This window comes from Myiozetetes cayanensis, unplaced genomic scaffold (genome assembly GCF_022539395.1).
Source record: "Myiozetetes cayanensis isolate MyiCay16 unplaced genomic scaffold, myiCay2020 scf6-25, whole genome shotgun sequence".
Lineage (NCBI taxonomy): Eukaryota > Metazoa > Chordata > Aves > Passeriformes > Tyrannidae > Myiozetetes > Myiozetetes cayanensis.
In genome coordinates this window covers 16,072,797-16,098,981 of record NW_026087853.1, presented here as the reverse complement: position 1 = coordinate 16,098,981, position 26,185 = coordinate 16,072,797, and the positions used below count along the sequence as shown (strand labels likewise).

The 26,185-nt window shown below is 37.9% G+C and overlaps 1 protein-coding gene across 2 annotated transcripts in view; it reads left to right on the top strand.

Annotated features, from left to right (window-relative positions):
* SPATA7 (spermatogenesis associated 7) overlaps nt 1–22,413 on the top strand; it is a 34,986-nt gene extending 12,573 nt beyond the window's left edge. For both annotated transcript variants that reach the window (XM_050335274.1, XM_050335273.1), the window contains exons 5-12: nt 9,243–9,373; nt 13,314–13,792; nt 14,819–14,885; nt 15,345–15,415; nt 16,298–16,351; nt 17,659–17,736; nt 19,394–19,451; nt 19,789–22,413. In XM_050335274.1, the coding sequence (XP_050191231.1) occupies nt 9,243–9,373; nt 13,314–13,792; nt 14,819–14,885; nt 15,345–15,415; nt 16,298–16,351; nt 17,659–17,736; nt 19,394–19,451; nt 19,789–20,280 (1,430 nt within the window). In that variant the 3' untranslated portion in view covers nt 20,281–22,413. The remainder of the gene's footprint in view (nt 1–9,242; nt 9,374–13,313; nt 13,793–14,818; nt 14,886–15,344; nt 15,416–16,297; nt 16,352–17,658; nt 17,737–19,393; nt 19,452–19,788) is intronic.
* Nucleotides 22,414–26,185: the final 3,772 nt, after the last annotated feature.

Genomic DNA, 26,185 nt, shown 5'->3' with positions numbered 1-26,185 from the left:
AAGAGGAATTTTGGGAATGTGGGCACCTGGGAACCAGGGCTGAAATTTCTTGTTCCCTTGTCCAGAAGACAGAGCCAATCACAACCATGCAGCCTGGACTAAACTGCAGTTAATTTTCTGCAAGTTGTCTAATTTCTTAACACTGTTTAAAGACACCATCACTGTAGCCTTACTTCATAGTGTTAGCCAAAGTGCAGTACTTTCAAGTAATTGATTTATGAATAACTGAATGAATACATATGTCAAAGTGGATAAATAGCAGCTGTTTAAGTATCAAAGGTATATTTCTGTTATCTGTCTGTCTTTAATGCAGTTAGAAAAAGTTCTTCGTTCTCCAGTTTCATGTCAATTACAACTGCTGAGGTACTGGAGAAAACTGAAGTACTCTTTTAGGATGGAAAGTTAAATCTTCTAGTGATTGAATACTTTGCGGTTAGTATCAAATTCAGTCAAGCCAAAGTGACTACTGTGTAAAAGTATCAAAACTAACTAAGATATCAATCATCCTTTTGGCAGGAAGACTCAATTTCATTAGCACTTTTTTCAGTACTTGTGCATAAAGAGTTGAGACTGAATTAAGCAATGAGCTGCACCAGGATCAAAGATGTTATGTGGGCTTGCCTTCTGCTTTCAAAAGGTGCAGGACAAGTAGCAACAGTATTGCAGGGATATTCAAAGCCTCTGATTGCAGTAGGAATTTCAGATCACCTGTTCTGCAGAGTCATCTGAAAAATGCCTTCTTTCTCATGTTCCACCTCTACTTAGCTTTGCTTTGAAACAAGCATGAAAATAGAGAATATTTACAGCTCTGTGTTTCTGTAATGAAAACCTCATGTAGCTTTTCTTTCTGCATCTGCTATAATCTTTTAGGTTCCCTAATCAACAATTAGTCTTCCATACCTTTTCATGTCTTGGGTTTTTCTCAACACCAACAAATGCCTGCTTATTTTAGAGTCTGCTGTCTTTACAGATAAAATGCTTCTGAGCTGATAGGTTGTGTGATTCACACTGGAATGAGTTTCCTTGAATAATGAGTTCATTTTGGGAGACAGCGACAGTGCCTTAACCTTAATAGATATTTGTCCTGACACTTGCAGGTGTGCTCCGAGTGAGGAAATTTCCATTTTAGATGGCAAGGCTTTGTGCAACACATTTCTAGTTCATCCTACTCAGACTGCTGTCTGACTATGTACCTCTGTCCTGGTCACAGACAGAACATTTATCTTCTGTACAGAGTGTGATAGAAACATTTCACTGTTGTTGCTGCCTTTGTTTTTACCCATCTATTTGGTAAAACTGGTACACTAAATTCTTGCTAAAGAACAAGCTGCTGCTGCTGTATTTTATCTTATTAGAACATGCATACAGTCAGCACAGCCCTAGAAGATGTTTCTTATTCATGAAAGAAAAAACCCTTGAAGATGGGGGGGGGGCAAATAAAACCTTTTATTACAAAAAAAATTCCTTGATTTACCTACAGTTATTCTAGCTTAAGACTTGGGAATGCTAATTCTTACTCAGTTGGAATATATTATATTCCCAAAATAAAGCTGGCTCCTAAAGTGAAACTGAACATCATAGCTAAGGATTTGGATCCTAGTCAGTAGCACAGGATTCATTTGGAAGAAATATTGAATTCTTGGTCTCGCAGAACTGAGTATCCATCATGGTTAGATGGATACTCCTTTTATCCTTAGATTTAGCTCAGTTCTAACATACAGTTTGTTTCCTTGATGTTCTGCACTGAGCAAAATTGCAAAATTATCAAGTGAAAATGAATGTAATAGTTTTTAAAATCTGTTTAACAAAGCAAAAAATAATGTTGTGGGTTTTTTCCCCTAAAAGTGGCTTCTCAAGACAATATTATGTCTCTGCCTCACTTCTTAGGTTTCACTTTTTGAGGTGCTTCATGTTCCCTAATAAAAATTAGAATGCCAAGTTAATAGAATTTTTATTAGAATATTCCTCAGTGTAGTGTTTTACTTTGCAATGCGGGCATCTTCAGAGTTTATTTGTCCTCCTTGAGCTTCCTAATCAAGATAGGACTTCTGCCAACACTAGATCAGTCAGAAAGGTCTTGGAAACCTCCAGGGATGGAGATTCTGCACCCTGAGAAAGCTCTTCCACTGTCACAGTATTTGTGGGTCTAAAAGGTTTTTTCCATGTGTCCAATTCAAACACTGTCAGGACTGCAACTAAACTTACTAGAAAGCATTTATCTTGGCAATTCCAGTTTTAAAAGGCAAATTTTGGATGGTGGATTGTAAGGGTTATAGATACCACAGCTTAAATTGTTGTTCCATGATGGTCAGTGGCAAAAGTGTCTCAACTGCAACAGATAGGTCCAGGATTTTCATGTGTGCATTTGTACCAGATACTGAAGATTATCCTTTCTTAACAAAAGCCTTTTAGGATTTCTATCGCTACTCAATGTGTGCATGTAACTGGTATTTTTTTTCTGACCTGCTTATTTCACATGTTGTTCCATCTGACTGAGATGACTTTGCAGATATGAAACTCCGCCATGCAGGCTGAAATTTGTGCAGAGAAATCAAAGGGATAATTCCGTAGAACACATCTATTTTCAAATTCATCATTAGTGGTCCCATTGTCTTCAAGGTATTTAAGGTTAAGACTACATCTTGTTCAGTATCTGCAGTATTCTTATAGACTCTAGATGTTTAGAATGAAATTGAAAATTATTTCAATTTTATTTCATACCTAAAATTAGAGTGGTTGCATTTTTTCCTACAGTTCTGTGCATTGTTCGTGAAGAACTACATATTTCTGTACTGTAATAATAGCGCAGCCAAATGTTACATGTTCAGATGTTAAGCTCAGTGCAACATATCATTTGTAGAGTCTCTGGAAATCCACTGGAGAATAATTTTTCTTCCTCTGCCTTTTGTGAAACAGATTAATGTGGAGATGATGGCCAGTAGCTCAGAGAGTACGAGTGTTGAAAATGTGCTGAGGAAGAAAAGTAATGGAAAAGAATTGTTTTGAATATTTTCAAAACAATTGCTATTTTCTTGCTGGAGATGGGACAGATAATTTATCCAGGCTCAGTTGCAACTTCAGCGTGACTGAATGTCAGCAGTATCTCTGTAGTGTCACTGAGTATGCGGGGTTTACAGCTCTATTCCCCCAGTAGTTCTGTGCCTGTCATTGCTTCAATTGAAGCATAGTATTAACTTTTTTCTTTTTGTATTCCTCATCTTGTTACTTATTGCATCCCAAATAAGTTTGCTGTTCCCCCTGTACTTCAAAAGAGATTTGGGCGGGGAGGTAAATTTTCAATTTGAAGTTATTAATAGCATAGAGTTACAAAACAGAATTCCCACAGATAGTGTTAAAAAACATCCCCTGAAAATGTGCTTCATGTACTGCTAAAATAGCAGGTGAGTATTTCCCTTTGGGGTTGTTGCCATGAATCAGTCATTAGTGTTTAAGAATTAAACATGATATTGTAGTTGGCATTCTTCCTGGACATCTGAATGTGTTCTGTCCTTAAAGTGGATTTAGTTTCCACTGTTCTTTTCCTGGTATCTTAGCTGGCAGCAAAGTAGGCAAGGTGCCATGTCCCTGGGCTAGCAGTGAGCATGTCCCTGTGTATTAGATCAGTCTTATTGACTTAAAATAGTTGTTAGAATGTGAAACTTCTTGAAATGTGAAACTTCTATGTTCAGAATTACTCCAAGCATGTTGATTGATACCAGTGGCCATTAGAAGTCTGTGGTTGTGGAATTTGTGCCAAAAAACTTGACAAAAGCTATGCCAAGTAACACAGCTGCTGCTACACATGCCTGGTTTCTAACGGTACTAACTTTTCAACCCATGTGTTCAGAGGTTTTTCCACAGGGCATATTGATAGTACAGACTGAACCCAGTGATTAGTGAGCTTGGGAATGCAGGTCTCTTTGATACTGGGGTGGGGGAGAAGAAGAAGGGAAAAAAGTATTCTGAGAAGTTACCCACTATAAATCTATTTTAGCCTGATGGAACTTGATTACTTGGAGGGAGGGTGGTGAGAGAGAGGGAAAGACAGCAGTTCAAATGGACTAGTGATGTTGTTTTCCTGCTCTTTGAGGAGTTAGAAATTTCACATAGAAATATCAAGAAATGCATGATATTATGTAAATGTGTATTTAAATCTTAATTTTTCATGTGAACACAATATATAGCTGTCTACCCTTTACACTATGAAAAGTAGAGGTCTGTGAAAAGCTGTCTTACATGTTTTGTTGTTGCTGCTGTTTCACAAAATCTCCCTATCTTTTTTTTCTGTTGAGTCTTCTCCTTACATATGTATTTCTTAAAATAAAAGTTATAAGCAACTAATATAAGCTTTTTAAAGTCAAACACTCAGATAATGCTAATGTTTGTGTTTTCAGAGTTCTAGTTTGTCTTTGGAAAAATGTTCTAGTATATTTATCAAGTCTGAATTTTTGGAGAGCAGGAAAACCCATTGGGCAAAAAAATCATTATGAAACTGTACTTTTATCTGGAGTGATTGTACTTTCTTTTCTTTCAGAAGTTGTTTACTTTAAAGTTTCTTCTATAGAAAAGTTTTATTTCTTTTTTTTATGAGAGGTAGTTTTAGATATGTTGATCAAAAATAAATTCTTCACAGTTTGCAGTTGTAAAAAGACATCAGATCATCTAGTCTGACATCCTGAGTTGAGCAGACCAAAAATTCCATCCAGTTGTGCTCAACAGGCATACTGAATGTGGTAAAAAAGCACATAAACAATAAAGGACTGAAGTCTTGACTTGTAAAGGTCAAGAAATAGAGAAAACATAATTTCCTTTTGTAGATGTTTCAGTAGTTAATCATCATTATTATTGAAAATGTGTCCCTGATTTTTAACTGAATTTTCCTAGCTTTACCATCTCTCTGCAGATGGGGAGAGTTGCTGTTTTTATACCATTTTCCATTACTGAGGATCACAAAATAGCTATAGCATAGCAGAGAACAAGAATAAAATGATGCATTCTGTTTATTCCTGGCTTCATCTCAGTACAGTGTGTATAAATTGTCCTTGGAGGCTGCCCTAGGAGTACCTTGAGACAAAAATCACTGTCCAAGCCCACCTAAGCCAGATGGACCTCTCTCTAGTGTACGCAAATAGAGGTTTACCTGGGCAGGCCTAGAAGTCTTCCACAGGGTTGGTGCAGGGTTCCACACTTTCAGTGTAGTAGACTGTTGACAGTGTTCTTCATGCAGCTGACAGATGTATATAGGGGATGTCTGGTCGATGAGGACCCCATATGAGGTCTGAGGTGGATGGATTTGGGATAATCCTGTGGTTCTAGCCTCTCTCAAAATGCCTGTGAAGGATTTATGTCTCACTGTTAGGCTTTATATCCAAGCATTAGCAATGACCAAATTTTGCCATTAGTAGCTTTGCCAAGCAGTGTCACATTTATGAAGTATATACTCTCATGCAGACATTACTTTCTGTTTGATACAAGCAAGTCTTTAGTAGCAAGTCTTTAGTAAATACTTTGTCACCCTTTTTTGTGGTGATTCCTCCCTTACTTGATGAAACAGTGCTACTGATAATGTATGTGAAGAAGGACTGCAGAGTTATCTCTTAGAGTTACGGAAGTTAAAACTTCTGTGTTAAGAAATTTAGATTGAGATTTATGAGAAACCCAAACTTCATAGCCAATGACAAAATTCAGTTTGCATTTCATGAGATCTGACCCTGTATGCTTAAGTCATGGTGCATTGGGGGTTTGTGTAGAGCTAAGAAACTGATAATAAAAATTCTTAAGGAAGAATTTGATGTGCTGAACACTGCTGTTATGGTTGCTGTAGGCACTCAAAGCTCAGCAGAAATGATGTTTATATGGTTTATCTAAAAAGAATTCAAAAGGGAAATAATAACCAGAAGTGTGTTACTGCAAAAATGTCTTATATAAAACACAATGGAGAAATGCTCAGTATTGGGTAATTCTTTTGGGATACATTGTTCTGCAAGCTGAACTCAGTTTAAATCTAACTTAATATTTCATGGTCTGCCATGGATTATTTACATCAAAATGAAATAACTTGAAGGTTAACTGCCAACTGTAGTGTGATATGACATATGATAAATGTAGGGATTGGAAATTCTGAGTAGAGGGCAACTACTGGCCTTCCAAATCATACTGTTCTTCTAAGTGCAGAGCTTTCAAGCTGACTAGGACTGTGGTATGCATGATTAGTTTGCTTCTTCCACATTTATGGCATTTTTTTATAACCCTGTGCATGTCCAGAAATAATGCTGCAGCCTAGGCTTAGGGAAAAAAGAATCAAGCCTATGGAGGGAGTGTTCTAATAGGGAAATAAAGCTTTGAAGTGAGAGTATTTGCTTAGGCTGAAGTGTTTCCTTCTATGACAGATTGATCAGTATTTAATAAGTATCTCATTATGGGGAATGCAACAGTTTAACTTCTAAAATTCATGGTCTTTCTTGGGCTTCCTCTCACTGGCAACAAAATTAAGAGAACAGATTCATGGAGTGGATGCAGTGAGTTACAGAATCTAGTTTCACAGACTGCATTTATCTGATACACAAAAAACAATACTTTTTATATTTTAATACATTTTCTCGTACTAGACATCTTTGTGGTGGTTTTGAGCACAGTAGTTAATGAGATATAATTAGTCTCAAAGTCTCTAATAAGGCTTTTAAAGGGACTCATTATTTGGATCTATAGACTGTATTTCTTTATTCCTCAACATTTAGTTTTCCCTTTTTAAAGAGATGAAAAATAACCCAATGGTTTTCTTTTTTTTTCCTTTATTTGTCACAAGGTACTTATCATGATGTACTTTTCCCATATTTAACTCTACATGTGTGTTATGTTTCCAGAGGCAATGTTCAGTTAAAGCTACTTGCAGTGAAATTATTAAGTATCAGTTAAGAAGTGCATTAACTCTTTTCAAGAAGGATTTCTCTATCTTGCTTTGCTGGATTCACAGTTCCTAGCTTTTACGTCTGATCTAGCCTGAAACTTCGTAATTTGGCAGTAAGACGGCTATACTTCTGGGATTTTCTGACATTCTGTTTTGCGTATGTGTGTGCTGCCTTTCAGTATGCATGAGTGGCTTTATGGCTTTTGGAACAAACTTAATGGATTAGCTGAGCTAAGCTCACTAAATTGCGGGTGCGAGGAAAAGACATTACATTTGCCATGCAGGTGACGGTAGTCCCAGTGGGTCATTCTGACATCCAAAGATAGCCTTAGCTGGCATACTTACTGTTCTTTCATTCTTTAGTCTTGGGCATAAGCCGTGCTTTGGGTAAAAAGAGTCCTAACATACAGTCCTAGAGGAGGTTTTTTTGTAGCTTTGAATGCCAGTAGTAAAGGCAGAATCTGTGCGTGTACATCAAATTTCAGACTTCATCCTGTAAAGAGCAGAATATTCTGTTTTGCAATAATATTCACATTGCTTTGCACTTTACCCAGACACTCCTGTTAAGCCATGGTATGCAGGTGGAACATGCAGTAAAGTCTTAGGCAAACCCACTTTTTACCTAAGCACCTGAGTGTAAGGAACTTGCAGTTTCAGGCACCTGCTTGCACTTACCTATACTTCTGTGTGATTTGCATTTTTGCTTTGTAGAGCTCTCATTCATGCATATTTTTTCCCTAGATATACATTCAATACACATCAGCCATCACCACTTTACCTGAGCAGTAGGCAAAACATGAATTTTTACAGCTTCCATGCATGTGCATACAGACACACTGTATTGACCCAGGATAAGTCATTATTCACCTCAAGCATATAAAACTTCTAACCTGTAGCTAATTTTTGAGGGCTTGTCTGTAACTTTTAAGACAAATGCAATTAGAAATAATAGTAATTTAGAACAGGCACATAATAAAAATTCAGAGTAGGAAGAAAAATATTGAGCTTTAAATATTTAATAGTACAGTATATTTTGTCCTTCTGTTACAAGGTGTATTTTTAATTCAGAGTTGTATATGTCGCATTTTTAACTTCAGCTAACATTTTTCCAGTAATAAGAACAACTTCATATTGTATATAGTCTAATAGCATATGCTGGATTAATCAATAAAATAAGTACATGTACTTAAATATTTCCTGGAGATTAACATGTGTAGGGTACATGTACACAGATGAATGCATTTTAAAGGTTGATTAAATGTCCTCAGATTGCTGTAGGTCTCAGCTGTCTAGAAAAACGTACCACAGCAATCCATGAAGTTATTTACATTTCCATGCATTAAGTATAGTAGTGTACGTGAAGATTGGGGTCTGGCAGTGTGTGATATAATTACATTATGAAACCAAAGAAGAAATTCTGAAAGGCCTTTCTATGTGTCTGATCAAACAAACCATTCATATACTTGGATCTGTGTTAAGTGACTGAGAAATGTGGTCAGGAGTTAACACAGGTTTCATTGAGCAGACAGGCTTGAAAAGTGTGCTTGGACTTGATGATCTTGGAGGTTTTTACCAACCTAAATGATTCTATGATACATATGTGACACCTGGGTGCTCACATTATAAAAACGTGGGACTGCAAGATAGATGATGTAGGTGGACTGGTTTAGCTGACTTGTACACAGAAAATTTATCCATCTTTTGGGCTTCTTTATCTGATGGCATCTGACTTATGTTCTGACACCTGCAGGTGGGGTCTTGGACTGCAGACCAGTGTAGACTGATAAATATTCCCCCATCCTGGTCTGACAGTGGCCCTTTGAGACTTTTCCTGCATTTTTTATGTTCTTTACGTGAACTTGCTTGTTTTGCCCTGGGTTTCTGTATTTGGGAGACTACTCTGTACTGTTAGCTTGGATTTTTTGTGTGTCAAATTTGCTAACAATCAACAGGGTTTTTTTCTGAAATCCTGGGTGAGAGTACTGTCAAAAGAGTTCTAGCTGTAAAAAACTGATAGCAAGCTTGTAAGTTTTTGAGCAGGGTGCTCTACTAGCAATTCTGATCTTGGAATTCCTGTATGCTGGTGTTCATTGTGAGATAAGAATACTTCAGGAAAGCTAAGGCACAGCTTCAGCTACCAGCATACTCTTCATTATTTTTATTCTAAGAATAGATGTAAATTTTATAATTGCCTTGTGCTGGAAGTGGAATGTATCTCAATAGTCTGACTTAACTGAGCCATTGGATACCACTATGATGTTTTCAAATCACTTAGGAAAAAAAAAAAGAATATATATTTCAGTTTGGATCTAACAATTTTTGCCTCTTCCCTAAGTTGCCGACCAGCAAAGAAGAGAGAAACTGAAAAAGAAGATAGCCAGGTGTGAAGAGAAAATGTGCGTGTGTGAAAGTGTCTCCCGCTCCAGCTCAAGAGACAGCGGAAGGCTGCCAGCCTCTTTTGGAAAGGTAGATATTTTAAGTTTGTTAAGTAGATACTATCATCTACTTGCCTTCCATAGCAACAGCTGATCACTGCTCTGCAGCAGCTCTAGAGTGAGGGCTGGAATATTTCACACAGCAGAAAATAGACAGCTGTGAGCTCCATATATTCTAACCCTTGTGTTACATACAGTAATCCCCCTGCCTCTTCTGCCCTGTTTGCCTCTCCTGAAGAGCCTGTAACTGTCCGACAGGGCACTCCAGTCACAGGTCTCAACCCACCAGCTTTCACTTATGCTAGTCATGTCCAGTCTCTGAGACCGGGCCAAAACTTGTTCCTTTTGCCGCAGGCATTGGTGTAGCAACATTTCAGATGTGATACATTGTAGCCAATACCTTGTGAACTAGATTGAGGGATCCCCTAAATGCTCCTTTTCTCAAGTTTTACCATACAATTTTGTGTCACTGATACCAGTGAGTCATTAAGTGCAAACTGTAACTGAGCCTTCTGGTAGAAGGGCAGGCAGTGGAAGTAATTGGGCTGTCATACCTTCATGCTAAAAATGAAGTCCTTTTTAAACTTTATTTGCCAATATACATTGCCAGTATACATTGGTTTCTTTGTTCACACACCAAGGGACAATTCCTCTATTTCAATCGTTAGGTGTCCTTTAATGTGTTGTGAGGAAGAATTAGACATGCTAATTGTATTTCTGTAGACCTTTTCATACAAGAACAAGTTAATTTCAGGATTTAAATTCATCTTAGTGTAACTTCAGTGACCCAGTGAAAGCTGCCTTGGATCTTTTATGTGAAAAACGATTTGGCAAAGTTTTTCTTCAAAGTTTGGTTTTTATAATGCAGCTGATACTGCAGTGGCTTTTGAGTTGAGAAACTAAACTTTCTTTTAGAAAGTAAAAGTAACTTTCAGAGAAATCTGGATTCTTTCTCTATGTTACTGCTTTTGCCCCTCAAATGACAGTAGTATGCTTTGATCTGTTTTTACTGAATTTTCTCTTCCACTGCGTCCATGAAGATTCAGATGTCCTCTCTATACAAGCATGGTGCAAGCACTATTCAATTTACCCAAGTTTTGTGACTAATAAAATTGAAGCATAAATATGTACTTTTTGAAACCTTTTAAAGGGGTTGCTGAAATGTATCATCGAGTAAATTTGTATCTTTGAAAACAAATTACAGTTGCTTGAATCAATAGAATAGGAACATATTTGAATCATAGAATAGGAACAAAGATATGAGTCAAGATTTTTTACTCCAAATTACAGTAGTTATAGTTCTTGATAGTTCTAATATCTAAAGCTATGATATTACCATGGAATAGTTTTTTAATTGTATCTGAAGAATAAAATGAAATATATTTTAATTACTGTGCTACTGTATATTTGTAGACATATTTTTGTCTTCTTTTTTTATTTTTTTTGTTTCCTTCCTAAACATCTGATGGTTTTATAGATAATGGACTAGAGAAGAAATTGAACATACTTGCTTACAGTTTACTTGCCTGTAGCAACAGAGGTGTACAAATAATCTTCTGAAGGTTTGGAGGTAAATTGCAGGCAAACAGCATTCTCTGGAACTCCTTAAAATCTTTTTGAAGTCACCAACATAGTTCCTTGTTCCTGATATTCTTTGGTTTTGTATTTGAAGGCAAAACTTCCTAGTTTAGGCAGTAAAGTTCTACCACAGGATAAGGACTATGAAAGACTTTCTTCTTTCTCAGTACTTGAATGAGGACATCTCACAACTGACACAAATACAGCTTAGGGTTCCAGTTCTCTCTAGTCCCTTGGTCTCTTCTACTTACAAAACATTTGAGGAGGAAAAGAAAAGAACTGCCCTAAGCTTCTTCATATGTAAGGAATGCTTAAATTTCAGATATTACTGCATCAATCCTGTAACTTTGTCTTGGTTTAGAATCAGCTCAGTGCTTCTGAGGAATAGATCGTGTCACTTTCATGAGGTGTATTTGAGTAATGGGCCAATATCACTTCATATCTTTTCTTAGTTACTGTTTTGCATAAGGCAGGGAACCAGTCATCATATGCTCAGAAATGCTTCTACAATCTGATTTATATTGCAGCTCTATGAACTAATTTAGTCACTGAGAGTAACAAATTTACAAGATAAAAATAGGCTACTTATAATATACAGTGAAGGATATGGAATTAGCTTTTCAAAACATCTATATAGGTGGATTCTGAAATTTTCCAGTCTTATCTGTTTTCTATAGTGCTGAGCTACCATTGCAAGAACTTTGTATGCAAACAATCACACTGGTAAGCCTCATTATACTGCTTACTAAGGCATTTGTTTGGCATTGTAACTGCATGTTATCAGTTCAGCATTTAATTTTGCTGTAGTAGTAAAATAAAGTTGGCTCACACCATCAAGAAGAGCTAATTTTGCTTCAGCTAACTAAAAAAATAGGTCTGTGCATTAGGCATCAGCAGCTGTGCATATTGGGGTACTGGAATAGTGTAGATAGGTCTTACTGATGTGAGAGAAAATAGTTGTGAAGGAAATATATGGTATGACAGCAGTGTGATCTGTGACTTAATTTTCATGGTAAAATACCTGCATTTTTCATATTCCTCTAAATGATGTTTACTATGTGCCACAAGATGTATATTCATCATATTTGAGCTTTAATTTAAAATATTAAGTGTTTGGTAAAAATCTCTGTTGGCCTTAGAAATTGAATCTTCTTCTTAGGAAACACCTCTACTTGTATACCTTCTCTTAAATCTTACAGCACTTCATTGCTGCTGATTTGGACCTATAGGAACTGCCTAAGTGTAAGGAAAGTATGATAATAATTTCAAAAAGATAACTGTTGGTTTTGAATTGTATTTTCTCAGTTGTTGTTTTATTTTAGTTATTTTGCCTTGCATTTTACTGATTTTGTGGTACAGCAGTGAGATTTTCCAGAATAATACTATCCTCAACTTATGTCCCTCACTGCTGCAGTGTAAGCACTGTCTCTGGGAGCTGTGGTGCCAGTTAGTTTAAGTGCACACAATGTGAGTCGTCTCTTCTCCATCATACAGTTGTGTGTAACAGAATTTCACAGTTATACATGTGGTTGAAATAAATTAGTTTATAGACAAATTTGTTTTCCGATAGGCTTCTGGCTTAATCTTCTAGTTCTTCAGAATGCCTGCCCTTGGAGATTGTAAAATATCATACATAATTTTCCCTGACTGACAGAATAGTCAGTGGGTGGCTCTATAATAGGTAGGAAAGGAATATACAACAGCTGTTTTGGTAAGGTGCTTTCTAACTTTTCAGAAACATTGTAAAGCACATTTATGAGTGTGCCTACCCTGTCCAGGTATTTATGCTTTGAAGTTGCAAATTTTTCAAAATTTTCTCTATGACAGAAATAAAATTTCTATTTAATTTTTCTCTCTCATTTAACAAAAAATAATAAATCTTAAGATGCCACTTAGAGTTAGTTGTATTTCTGTATTACTTGTCCCTACCACAGTATCATAATACAATTCAGGAATAATGTTGAATTTTTAAGCATGGGATAATTATGAGTAATGTCTACCTTACCTTCCCTGGGGTGATATGAACAGAGATAAAATAACCAGATAAAATAATTTGCTTCAGTGCAATGAATCCTTGACTTCTAAAAATGTATTGAGCCTTTGGACTAAAATGATTAAACTCTTGGTTTGATGTAGCCATCAATATTTTGTAACAGAGCACCAATGTTTTGCTACTGAAACAAACCATTTGCTTATTATTCTCTTATTTTCTGTGACTGGGTTTTAAAATCTGTTAGTACTGGGGCTGCTCCGAAACCAGTTTGATATTACAATAATTGGAAATTCTTACACAGAAAATACCTCCAAGTTGGTAACAAAAATAGTGGGAGTACCATCCTGAGCAAAGTTGGTGACTTGCAAAACAATCAAATGTTGTTTAATTTTTTTTCTAGAGTTTCATGGAAGAGGAAGACAAGGATGATTTCTTGCCCTGTGCTGGCCAGACACAGGACCTATCTAGACCACTGTCTCCTTATGGCGAACATGGCTTGGTTCACACCAGTACAGTAAAATATGCCACAAAATGCTCTCGGAATACATCTAGGGCATCTTACTCAAACTCAAGTATCACTACATCAAGGCCACCAAGAAACCACTCTGGACTTTCATGTAGTCATTCCACTGATAGTTTTGTGAGCACTAGTCATTTCCAGAGATGTCAAAGAAGCAGCCCCAAAGTATGCAGCGGGGATCTTCTAGAGAGGCACTCTGAATACTTCACTAAGAGCCGAAAACCTTTTACTCCACGCACCTTAATATCAGATGCTAAATCTTTCCTGTCACAGTACAGATATTACACTCCTGCTCGAAGGAAAAAGAAGAATCCCCGCAAGCAGCATGTGGAAGTTCAGACACAGACCGATGTGATCAGGTACAGAGATTGAAACTCTATTTTGAAACTCTGGAATTTAGATGTTATCACAGCAGTATCTTCATAAAAGCAGCATGTTTTGCTCTTATTTACATTTGTATTAGAAACCAGAATAATTGTTCTGAAGTTATTCTAGATATGCTGTAGCAAAAGCTAAGGAGGAACTGGTTTCATCTATACAAATTGGATATAAAGTGCTGTTAAATTCAAACTGTGGGATCTTACATCTGCTGGTGATAGTCATTCCCTCTCTCTTCCCTAGGCTCGCTCTAGTGTATAGTTGTGCTTTCTGTCTTGTTAAGAATTAACCAGTAAGCATGCAAGTAGTTCCCCACTGTTGTTCCTATAGTCTCATACTTTCCAGTTTGTTAATTAATACATCATGCAAAGACCCTTTTTTAAACTCTTGAATGAAGCTCTTCATTGTCTTTTTATGACTTGAATTTAAATACCTTCAGATATACCTTATATGAAATATTTTAAACAAAATTAGTGTCCTTGTCTTAGCAAATTGAACAGTTTTGATTAAGTTTTAGTTTTACTGATAGTACCTCCTAAAGAGAAATCTTTTCCCTTTTCTGTTGTCAGTGCCTGCATGTCTAACTCTGGTTTTGTCACAGAACAAATTAGGAATTTCCTAAGACTAGAATTATGATAGCTTCAGCTCCATGTTGCAACTGTTGTTTTTCTGGCTGGGTGTCATCTGTATTCCTGGTGCACTTTTAATTTTAAGATCATCTCCATTCTTAATTCTGAACAATTATTTTGGATAATTTAGCTATCCCTTGTCAATATGCAGTGAAATTATGGAGTAGGGTCACCTGTGAATGGCTATCGTCATCCTTCAAAATGAACTACAATTCAGCTTTATTATGTGAATGAAAGTCTTGCAGAAATTTTCTAAACTGTCCAGCACTAGGTTCTGTTCAGACTGATTGGAAATTTCCACAGCGGCACTGGTATTCTTATCCTGCATATTTTGAAAGCAGCCTACTTGGAAATCTAATATCTTTCTAAATTTTGTAGGTTTTCTTGTGCAGACACAGTGTCTGGGGAAAAAGTTATGACTGAACAGCAGAAGATAACACTGAAGGTAATAATACATCTATCAGTCATCTGGGTACTCTTAACCACACCTCTCATACCATCACTATGGGGTATGTACTTCATTGCTGCCTCAGCAGTATACAGCTGATTTAGGTTTTGTTTTCTCTATTGCCATGAGATGAGTTAGTTCTGTAGAGGAGAAAGTGTTTCAGAAGAATGAGTGGAAACAGTAAGAAAAAAATAGAGGCACATGAAGAGATATCTTGATTTTTTTTTTAATTGTTTCTATAAGCGCACTATCAAATATCTCTTAAGGTCATAGATAACTCGTACATGACTGTTCAGCAAAAGAAGGTGTGCCTTTTGTCTGTTTACCCAGAGTTTCTCAGAAAAGACATAAAATCTTTAGGGTTGCTTAATCACAGAGAGTTATTATATTCATTTTAATGATAAAATTTGTCATGTATTTGCACTGATAGTAAAGATTTTTACCTCTGTGTTGTAGGGTGAAGATAGAAGATATACTGCGAATGAGCCTGACAGAGAAATAGATGCTTGTCCATGCGCCATCTTAAGGTGCCTGATTTACAGCAGGAAGGAATATTTGAAGTGTTCCTCCTTGCTTCCTATACAGCTGGTCCTTAGGCCATAATCCTTCACTACCATTTCTCTGTATAAGTTTCTTCTCACAGAACTTCTGTTTGGTTGGGTATTTTACATAAATGGCCCAACTTCAAAATTCATTACTTTCTTATGACAAACTTCCACTGGGAAGCCAATTAAGAAAGAGAGCTCTAAAATACACGAGTATTTTTGTCAGAAGTGAGAGTGATGAAACGTTAATACAGCTGCTAGTTCTCTACATCTGAGCTCACACAGTAACTAAATACTGGATTGGTATTCCAATTGGTATTTCCCTTTAGGAAAAAGTGTCTGCAGGCATATGTGAGAATTGTAGACCAGAAGTATTTCCCACATCTTTTTCTGAAAACATAACACTGAGATTTAGAATATTGCTGCAAAAGCAGTGTTGGAAATCAGGCCAGAACCCAAGGGCTCTGAGCTGATTCTCCTCATTGCTGACCTACGTGTCTGCCTGACTCGCTGATTTGCTCTCTGCCCTTTTCATACAAAGGCATTTTTATCTGAAGAAAAAAATGTACTCTGAGTTAAAAAAGCACTCTTATGAACAGTGGAGGTCAAATAGCATCTGAAGCAGCACTGAGGTCTTTTGAGCACTGCATCTAGTGAGGTGTTGTAATACTCTTGAACCACAGTCTTTCAGGCGTCAGTGTAAGCAATGGATTTTGCTCCTGGAGCAGGGTTTGTGGGTGTTCTGGTGGCTTTTTTTCCAAAGGGAAGTGGCACAGCATGGCTCCAGAAGAAAATGAAATGCAAGGTAGTACAAAGGGAGTTTAAAATGTTGTTCTCTTTCTTGCCCTCTGATTTGCTAATTAGGGAGACATCGTTGACTTCTCAGAAGTCTTCACCAAGGAAGACTGTTGAGGCTCAGTAAGTATGCTTAAACCATTTTTCTGCTTATTTACAACATCAAACTAAAAGCTTTCCTCAAAACTGATGAACTTGAAACAGTAAATGAGGACTCAGGATAAACTTCTTCACAATTTGCAGAATTGATAGTACTATGAATTTTTATTAAATACTTTAAAATTTTTATGTGAAACTAAAAATGAAGAAAATTCATTATATTTTTTCATTATAAGAAGAAGGATAGACTTCTCTTCTTGTACAGTGACAGTGGTTTAACTTTCCATTTCTGATTTGCTCTGTAATCTCTGAAGCAAATATTGGCAAATAAAATACCAAATTGAAGGGCATTCTTACCACATTTCTGCACTGAAATTTGATGAGAATTAGAAGATGTTTGAGTTATATTCGTCCAATGCTTTATCAGGTGGCCTTGGCGAAGACATTTAATTCTTTGTGCTTTTGGACAGGCTTGTTCCTGTCTAACTTTAAGCATACAATATCAAAGATCAGGTATAGATATCTTTCTTGAGGGAACTCAAGTCTGGATGACAAATTTTATGTAATGAAAGTCATGCAAGATGTATTCCATTTTTTCTCTTTTTTAAGACTGAAGGATCATTCAGTAGAGTTTGGTTGGATACTTTGGGAGATTTCAAAAGATGCTGTGAAAGAGAAACAGCACTGAAATCTTTTCTTTTGGGGTTTCCTTTCTTGTTGTTTTTCAAGCAGAACTCCAAATTTAGAGAGTCTCCCATTTAGAGCAATTGGCATCAACAAGGCTTTAAGAGGTATCAAAATAGAAATAAATTTGTTCCAAGAGGTGAAAGTCACATCTCACACTAAAAAGATTTTGTACATCAAAGAGATGTGTTTGAAAGGAGTGGAGGCTGTCAAATAAGCACTTAAAACTTTCTGAATTTCTATTTAGGATTAGCAATTTTCAGCCACAGTCAGATTCTCTAGAAGCTCCTTTGGAAACCTTTACCCAGGCATCAAACTGCAGTTGTACAATTTCTTCCCAGTTAGCCCCCCTTTCTTCTTGAGTGCAAAGCAGGTTCTGAATGCATGCTTTCCAGGATTTGCTGATTCCCTCACTCAGGATCTCTGCTAAATTATATCACCTTTCTAACAGTCTCATATTTTGCAGATTGAATGAAAGGTTTAGTTTGTCCTGATAAACTTATCTTTTATGAAAAATAGCAGCTGCTACAATCTTTTTAATGGCCTTTTAATGGCCTTTCCCATGAAGATGATTAGACCTACTACTTTGTGTCATATATGTCTCTTTTGTAAAACATTTGACATTTGGTTTTCTATTCTCCCTGCAGAGAAGAGGAGCTTTTATATTTAACTTTCATTGAAGATGTAACAAATGAAATTCTTAGCCTTGGCCTATTTTCTAACAGGTAGGTTACCACTGTTTTCATTTTTGTAACACCGTGTCAGAAACACATGGACTCAGTAAGAAAGGGAAAAGGTGATTAGTAGTCATTTCTTTGCCTTTAAGAGTATATATACACAGTTGCCCCTTGCTTTTCTTTTGTTTCCTCTTCTGTTTTGCTTTGTGTAAGAAAGTGGAGCTATGAAATACCTTTGGGTCATCTAATTTGATCTGCTGCTATATACCATGAGATCAAAGCTTCTGTTAGACACTGACCTGGAACCATAGGTGGAATAATGCTAAGAAGAAATCATTTCGCTCTGCAGGATGTCTTTTGCTAAATTAACTGAGTTACTAATCTTTCACACAACAAATCCTTCATCTTCCTTCTTTCCTTATTCCTGTTCCAGTATAAGTTCAGTCTTCAACATAAGTTGCCAGGATTATATTCTGTTTTAGATAGAGGTTCACCAGCTGCTAAATCAGATTTTTTTCAATAATTAAACAATAAATGTATTTGAATGGTACTCCTAAATTCTTTTCCATATTGGTTTTCTGATAAAGAGCTCTCCATTTATGTGAAAAACCCTGCAGTATTTCTGGTAAAGAATTTTAAACCGCCTTTGTAATTGCACATTCAAAGCAGTCTAATTTCATAATATTCTGATCTTGCTCTGGGTTGATAATTTCCCTAGCTGTTTCTCTAGTCTATTCTCTTTTTTCTTCTCATGTATCAGTAAGAATGTTGAGTATAGTAAGTAAAAAAATTGGAAAATTTGGAGAGCAGTCTTCCTCTGGCTCCTTTTTACAGTCATGTTGTCTTCCCTTAATACCCTTCCTGCACTATTTTATTTTTTAATAGTTTCTAATGTAAGCTAGATTAAATTCACTTGACTTCCTGGAAGTCTGTTCCAGTGACTGTGTGTAGCAGTTATTAATATAATAAGTAATAGGTCCAAAAGGACCACGAGGACACCGATATGATGTGTAACGAAAGCATGGTTTATTCAAGGAGCCACAACTTATGTAGATCAGTTTCAAATGCTGACACATCACAACAGGTGACCTTATCAGCCAATCCCATACAAGCATTTCACTGAGCATCTGTGACAGAGTACTTACAAACTACAACTCCCAGGATGCTTTGCAGCACCTGGTGTAACTGGACCCCACAACTGTGTACTTTAGTTGTCACAGAACACTTTCTCTGCAGACTTTTTTTTTTCTCATTCTATTAAGCAATGGAAGAGAACTCTCAGGACTGAGGACTTTTCTCTGGATTTTTTTACCAAAGCTGGATTTTACTCTTTCCTTCTATATACTCATGTGTATGTCAGCCACTACGGTGGAACTAAAGAAATTTTGGATACTTTAGCACACCAGAGAACCACCACTGGATTGTTAGCATCTCCCACCATATCAACCCAATAGACCAAACACACACAGAGTTGTGCTACAAATCACCCTGTGGTTACAGCCTGCTGCCCAAAGCTGGGTCTGCTTGCTGAGTACATGTGCAGTGGGTTACCAACTTCAGGTTTGTTGCAGAGCATAGTTGAAACAGTCTTAGTGGTCCCATTCAGCTAAGAAATGAAAATAAAAAAAACTATAGTCATTAATTTATGCAGATCTGTTGTAAGTTGGTTTTATTGCTATGCAATAATTTGATCTTTCATTTGTAGGGTTCTGGAACGACTGTTTGAGTGCCATATAGAAGAAAATAAACACCGTTTGGATGAGGTAGGTGCTGTCCCTGTAACAGTCTCTCTCTCTGCATATGACTTAGGTGACGTTTCCAAAGTGTACTGGTAGTTTTGAGGATAAAGGTATCAGAACTCTCAGTGGGAAGCCTCTTTCTCCATAAACAAGATTTTCAGACTCATGGATCTTGGCAGATCAGGAGTCACAGGCACAGTGACAAAAAAGGGCAATATTCAACTGAGTTTGGTGACACTCACTCTGTAATTCAGTCACTTGATTGCAAGCAGCCTCTGTTTCCTTCTGTCAGAATTAAGCCCTGAGATGAGCAGCGCTCAGGGGCTGGAAAAGTGTCACTCTTTTCTTTCCTTAACCCCAGGCCAAAATGCGTCACATGTTGGATGTGCTGAAAGCAGACCTCGGCTACGGCCCCGACAGCGAGGCAGAGCAAATCCAGGAAGGCTGTGAAGGCTTTGACTCACTGGATCTGCAAGAGTTTGATACTGGGGAAGAGCTCGAGTTTACCAGTAAAGGTCACAGGGTAAGAAAAGCCACAGAAAGTGAAGAGTTCTTAGAGACCGTGGACTTTTCTTTAAAGGAACCAAAAAACTGTAAATCACCATTATGCAGGGAAATGTCAAAGGTGACACAGAGCATGGAGGACTTTTCGGAAGACATGGCAGAAATTATGGATGCTGGGACAGAGTTTGATTATTGTGTGAAATCTGAAGAACACACAGACACTTCACCCACATGTGAGGCAACGTTAAACTTGATTGCTTGTGACAGTGATTTGGAAGTCAGTAAGGAACTTGATGATCTTGAGGAAAGCTTTGCAGAGGCCCTTCAGATCTCACGTGATTATTTGTAATAGTAACCAAAACAGGAATAAAGCTATGGTGAACTGCCATTTGTCAAATAGAAGTAAATTATTTATTTTCAATTTATTTCTGTTTAAAAATTGCTAAGATCTCTCTAGCAGGATACTATAATTGGGCATTAATTAATCTCTGTGTTAATGTAGACTCTGAAGGGTCAGTTATCAAAAGAATTTTGTGTATTTTGCCTATAATTGTATAACTCGGAACAAACTTTTGAGAATACTAAAATTAGATTTATATTTTTAAAAGCTGTAATAGTAAGTTATAAAATATTTATTGTTTTAAATAAATTAATTTCTAGTGCAGTTGTACTCCTGCTATAAAGATCCAAGATTTTGTAGCCTGTAAGAATTCAACAGCTTAACATCAATTTAACATCAAACAAATGTCCTCTTCCAGAATGGACAAACAATTCCAGTATGTAGTACACCATGTTGGCACTCACAGAACACTACAAATGAAAAATCAAATTATTTCACAGGAAGAAAACCGACTTTAACAGAGCTACATAAATAACTGACTGTAGTTTTTTATTTTCATTTCTTAGCTGAAGGGGACCACTAAGACAGTTCAATCTCTTGCATTGATGACAACCATGGCATAGCATTCTGCATCAAGCTTTTGGTTTTGGAAAAAGATTGAGTTGGGTAGTGTTTGATGACTTGGACTATGTAGTAGAAGATACATCAAACACTTTGTACAGCAAGTGGAGAAAAGGTGGTGTATTTTATGGTTAAAGTTTAAATTGAAGTTGTAACACGCATTGCACATAGAGAGTACAGCTATTTCCTGGCATTCATCATTCATGTTACTGCAGAATGAGCTTAACAGGTTCTGGGGAGATGCTGGCAAGTTATATTGTCTTGGCCTTGGTGAGGAACTATAAGAAGCCTTAGGAACTGGATAATGCCTGTTCCCTAGTATCTTTTAGTGTTGGTTTTAACCTTCTTCCTTCAAGGACAAGCCTAAGTTGTACCAGTTCATACATAACAGGCACCACTTGCCTTCCCTGTGCCTCATGAGCATCTACCACAGACTTGATTCCATAAGTGAGATGACCAATTACAGCTGGAAGTGGCTCTGATAGACACAGACCACTGCTTCACTAACAAAGCATAAACTTTGGGCAAAAAAAAAATCTCAGAAGAAGTCTAGGAAAAGCCAGCAAGACAAAAATAACATTTCTGGCACAATCATCAGCACTGCAGTGCAGAACATAGTTCCCCAAAAATGCAAAAGCCACTTTCCTGGGTGCTTTGTCTACAGTACTAAATGGCACTTGTTGACAGTGACAACAGACCAGGGTTTATTTTAGCTCTGTACAGGTGGCTGGGCAGATGGGCACTCAGCTGGCTGTCGTCTTAACCTGGCCTGCAACATTTGGCCCCTGGCTCACTGAAAAGCAGGTAAGATAAAGTGAGGATTTTTGCATCCCTCTATCAGAGCCTGTCTTGTTGAAAAGATGTGGCCATGGGGCTGAGTCACTACAGTGCAGAGATGGGATTTTCCTCAATCACAAGTGATCACAGCCCTTCTCTCCCATTCACAAGGAAGCTCCCTATTTCTTACCCCAGAGAGCTGAAGGGCAGGATGCCCCTAGGAAACTATTGTTTCTGTTGTATGAAGAATTCTGACACAAAGGACTGGCTAGAAAACTAAAGAGCATGGTTAGATGTATATGTTATAGTATGCAATTATAAAGCCTCCTTGCTCCTCAGACAGGATTTGACCCATTCTTGGGGCCCTGCATTCCAAGTTCTCCATTCTTGGTCAGTATTGACATTTAGGGCGTTTCTTTCCTACCTATTAATACACTGTGATTTGTACATCATAAGAAAACATCACTCAGCAAACTTTGACTTGTTAATCAACAGGAGTCTGATTAAAGATTAATAAGAATTTCACATTTAAATTCTGTAAATGAAAAAACAAACAAAACACCACAGCAATGAAACTCACAGAAAGGCACAAATAATGACATACTCATTTCCTGTTGTATGAGTAACACAAAGCCAAATAAAAAAGTTCCTTGACCATATTTCCTGCTGATGAGCTGTCTGAACATCAATGACATTTTTTTCTGGGTAGATGGAACTCAAAAGAGGAAATAAATTCATTAAACAGACCTTTCACGAAGAAAGCATCTGTCTGCCTGAACTGTAACTGTGAACACTTATTGGATCCATAGTGAAGTTTCTGGTAAAGAACCAGAAAAATCACACAGCCCAGTATCCAGTAGCTGGAGCAGTCAACACAGTCCACAGAATTGGTTTCTCATTGTACAGCCATTCTCATCAGATACTGGGGAAAAAACATTCTAGATAAATGGTATCTATATAAGATCAGTTTACCTACAGATCAAAAGTAAATCCAGGCTGCCCTACGATTAAGACTTTCTTCCTTCTATTCACGTTTAAGGTGGTGCTTAAACTAGAAGTTGTTTAAGGAGCTTGATATGCAGGCCTGACTCTCATCACATAAGATTAATCGACAGTGCAAACTTTGAGGGTTTTCGGTTTGTTGGTTGTGGGGTTTTTTATCTCATCGCCTTTTACTTGGTGATATACTCAGGTCTTGGCACAAGCAGAAGCAGAACAAGGCAGTCACTACACCATTAGCAGTCTGAATCCTTCAGAAGTAGCAAACTTAGGAGCAGTTGGCAGCTGTGATATGCCACATAAAGACCTGTTTCTGCCCATATTCATGTGGGCAATGAGCACATGCATCATAACATCAATGTTTTCTTCAAATGGACAAAAGCCGCTAATGTTACTTTGCTCTGTAACAAAACAGCCTCTTTAAAGCTACAGTTTTGTAATCACTGTTCTTTTTTTCAAAGGTACGATTCTGTTTATATACAAAAGCAAAGTGGGGCTTTTGGTCATTTGAAATAAAGATTGATGGGATCAAAGAAAAAGGTGCTTAGATATCTCAGGGCTGACCAGAAAACAAAAACCTTCAAGCAAACCCCAAGCTGTCATTTAATCCCTGATGCAGCCCATGTGTAAGGCTCCTACACAGTTTTCATTTAGGCTTAGCTGCAGAATGAATTCAGAGGCCTGTTTCTCTGCATTTCTGTACACTTTTACATCATTTGTAGCTCTGTACCAATAGTTGTAAGAATGACGCAGCTCACCTGACAACATTTCATAATTCAAGTACAAATGGCTCTATCAGACAGTGGTAAAAAAGGACTACTTTTTTTCTCAGCAATGATATGTGCAAGGATTATGAGCAAGACAAATGGAACATCAGCATAAATAAAAATTAAGCTCAGGAGTTTCATTTGTAGCTCCTAACGCAGGCTGTTCCCCTGCAGTGACAGCACAGCTTCTAACCAAGGTATCCCAGTAATGCCCTTCCGTGCACAGCTGCTATTCCTGTGTGCCTAAGCTCCAGAGAAAGGCAGCAGCCCCAGGCCATAGCCCGGGGGAAGGAGAAGTAGTACTGGAAAATGAATGTTAAAGAGAACACAGGGAAAAGGGACTGGGAAAAGGGAAATTGTTACTTGTTCCATCTTTTAAAAAATGGTGAGATCTATTATTGGGTAGAACACAGGTGCAGAGTATAGACTGGTTAACATTGGTCCTCAAACATGTTTTAGAGCTCCCTCAGTTTTTCTACCTATCATAACATTTGTATTTTGAGTATTTGAGACCTAAAAATCTGTGAAAAGGAAAAATCCACAAAACTGTAACTTAAGCTGTACTTCAGAGAACTATGGGGAAACTCCAGCATCCCACTTTAGTTTTTGACCACCCAAGGCAGGAGCATACACTGCTAAGCAAATACAGGGCACTGCAGCTGCATGATGTCTCTAGAGCAATCAACCTTTCCTTTCTGGTGCTTTCCAGGCTCTTAAGCTTCTCTTTTCAGGACCTGACAATGTACACAGGTTACAAAGAACAGAACAGCAAGCAGTGATTTAAAAAAAAAAATATAATTTCTCACTCTCCAAAACAACCAAATCAGGTACTCACGAGCAGTCCAATCTTCTTGTTTCCTTTATCAGTAGAGAAATCGGCTTCATTCATGAACAACCACTTTCAGTTTCTATTCCAAATAGCAAAGCAAGTGATACACAAACAGGTGAGCAGAAAATTGATCTGCTGCACCAGTCATTGCCCCAGCATGGGTCACAGCCAGTCAAGGGATCCAGTTTCAGCACCTGTAGCAGGTTGTGGGCCAGCGGAAGCTGAGCATGTCACAGGGGTGAAGCATCACTGGGAAGGGAAAAGAAGAATCAGCAGTTATCACTGGCATGACAAGTCATCAGCTGAGCCATAGAGCACCCATACATCATCTCCATTTCAGCCACCTGAAAGAAAGCCCAGGAGGATTCCAGGATGTCAGCAGTTAATGAATAGCAACAAGAAGTGTTAATTCAAGTGAAGGGAACCAAAATTAAGGATGAAATGTCTGCTGTGCATGGGACCTTCTGTTCTCTGTAGAAAGCCTCCAGAGCAGTTGGGCTCCTAATGGGACCGATCCTTTTAGCTCACCACTTAGCTAATTCCAGCAGAGACCAAAGGCCAGGAGGTGTGCCTGACACCCAGGTGACAACACACAAAACATCACTTTTATTCTTTTAAAATGTGACACTGGGCTGTAAAAGACATGGCCTCTCAAACCAGCACCACGTTTTGGGCTGGAGGAATGACGGAGGTGCCAAAAACCCATCCCCACAGGGCACAGGCACAGGCTGCTGCTGCTGTGCCCTTGCTGCTCTTGTAGATCCCAGGCTTCAGCACACACAGTCTCCCCTGCAATCCTTCCAGCCCTACCACATTGGGGGAATGAAATTAGACCTTGAGAAGGGCAAGGAAAGGCTACATAAATGGAGTAGGGAGGCCTATGAAACTCAAGAAACTCAAACACAGCCTCAGCCCGGCAGGCCGCAGGGCTATGCTGTCCCATTCTCAGAGGACAGGCAGCGTGATCTGTAGCACGAGGTGCAGAGCTCTCTGCAGTTATCCCAAGAATTCAGCAAGCCCGTAGGACTCCCCTTACAGTATCTGCGTGAGGGCTGCAGCATACCTTACATCTCTTAGCAGCCAGAGCCTGAGTCCAGATGAGTAACAGAACTGTGAGATGACCCCAGCTCTTCCCGGTATCTGTTTCTCTCACTCATAAGTATGCTCACATGCCAAAAAAGTGAAGCAACATATCAAAGGCCATCAGCTCTCCTGTCAGCCTGAGAATTCCTTGTAGGAACTAAGAGGTCTCTCCAACCAGAAATTCAGCTCAGAGGCATTTGGCACCCTGCTTTTTCCCAGCATTTGACACATGTGAGACCAGAGATAACACATAGCATAAATTAAAAAATTGAGGCAGATTTCTAAGATTATAGTTTCAACTTAAATTGCTCCTCCTAATTTAGAGAGAGAAGTAAACATTTGGCAAACAATGGAATTTCAAGTGATGGAGACCTACAGCTTCTGGTCTTCAGGAGAAAATTTTTCAAATACAGAGTGAGCACTTACCATTTCTGGAGGCTCAGAGACAGTCACTTCAGAACAAATGAATTTATTTCTGTACTGCTATGATACAGGAAACTCAACCCTGATGATCCTGCTAAAATAGTATCTTCCACATTATTGAAGTAAAAACAATCTATCTTCTGGTTGCATCGATTCTTTTGCTAAAGATTTTGTCAATGGAAAGACATTTGCAGCATCAATCAGTTGCGAAGAGCACAGCATGCAGACAGAAGAAATCAGATCTACACACAAAGTATGCAGTTCCTTCAATCACTGATTATCAGTATTAGCCAGGCTTGACAGAGCCTTTCTTCACTTAACACCAGTGAAAATTATTCATTCACCTCTGGGTATGATGATTCAGGGACTGTTCTTGGAAGGATTTGATGTTCTTCTTATGTAAGGCACACGATTG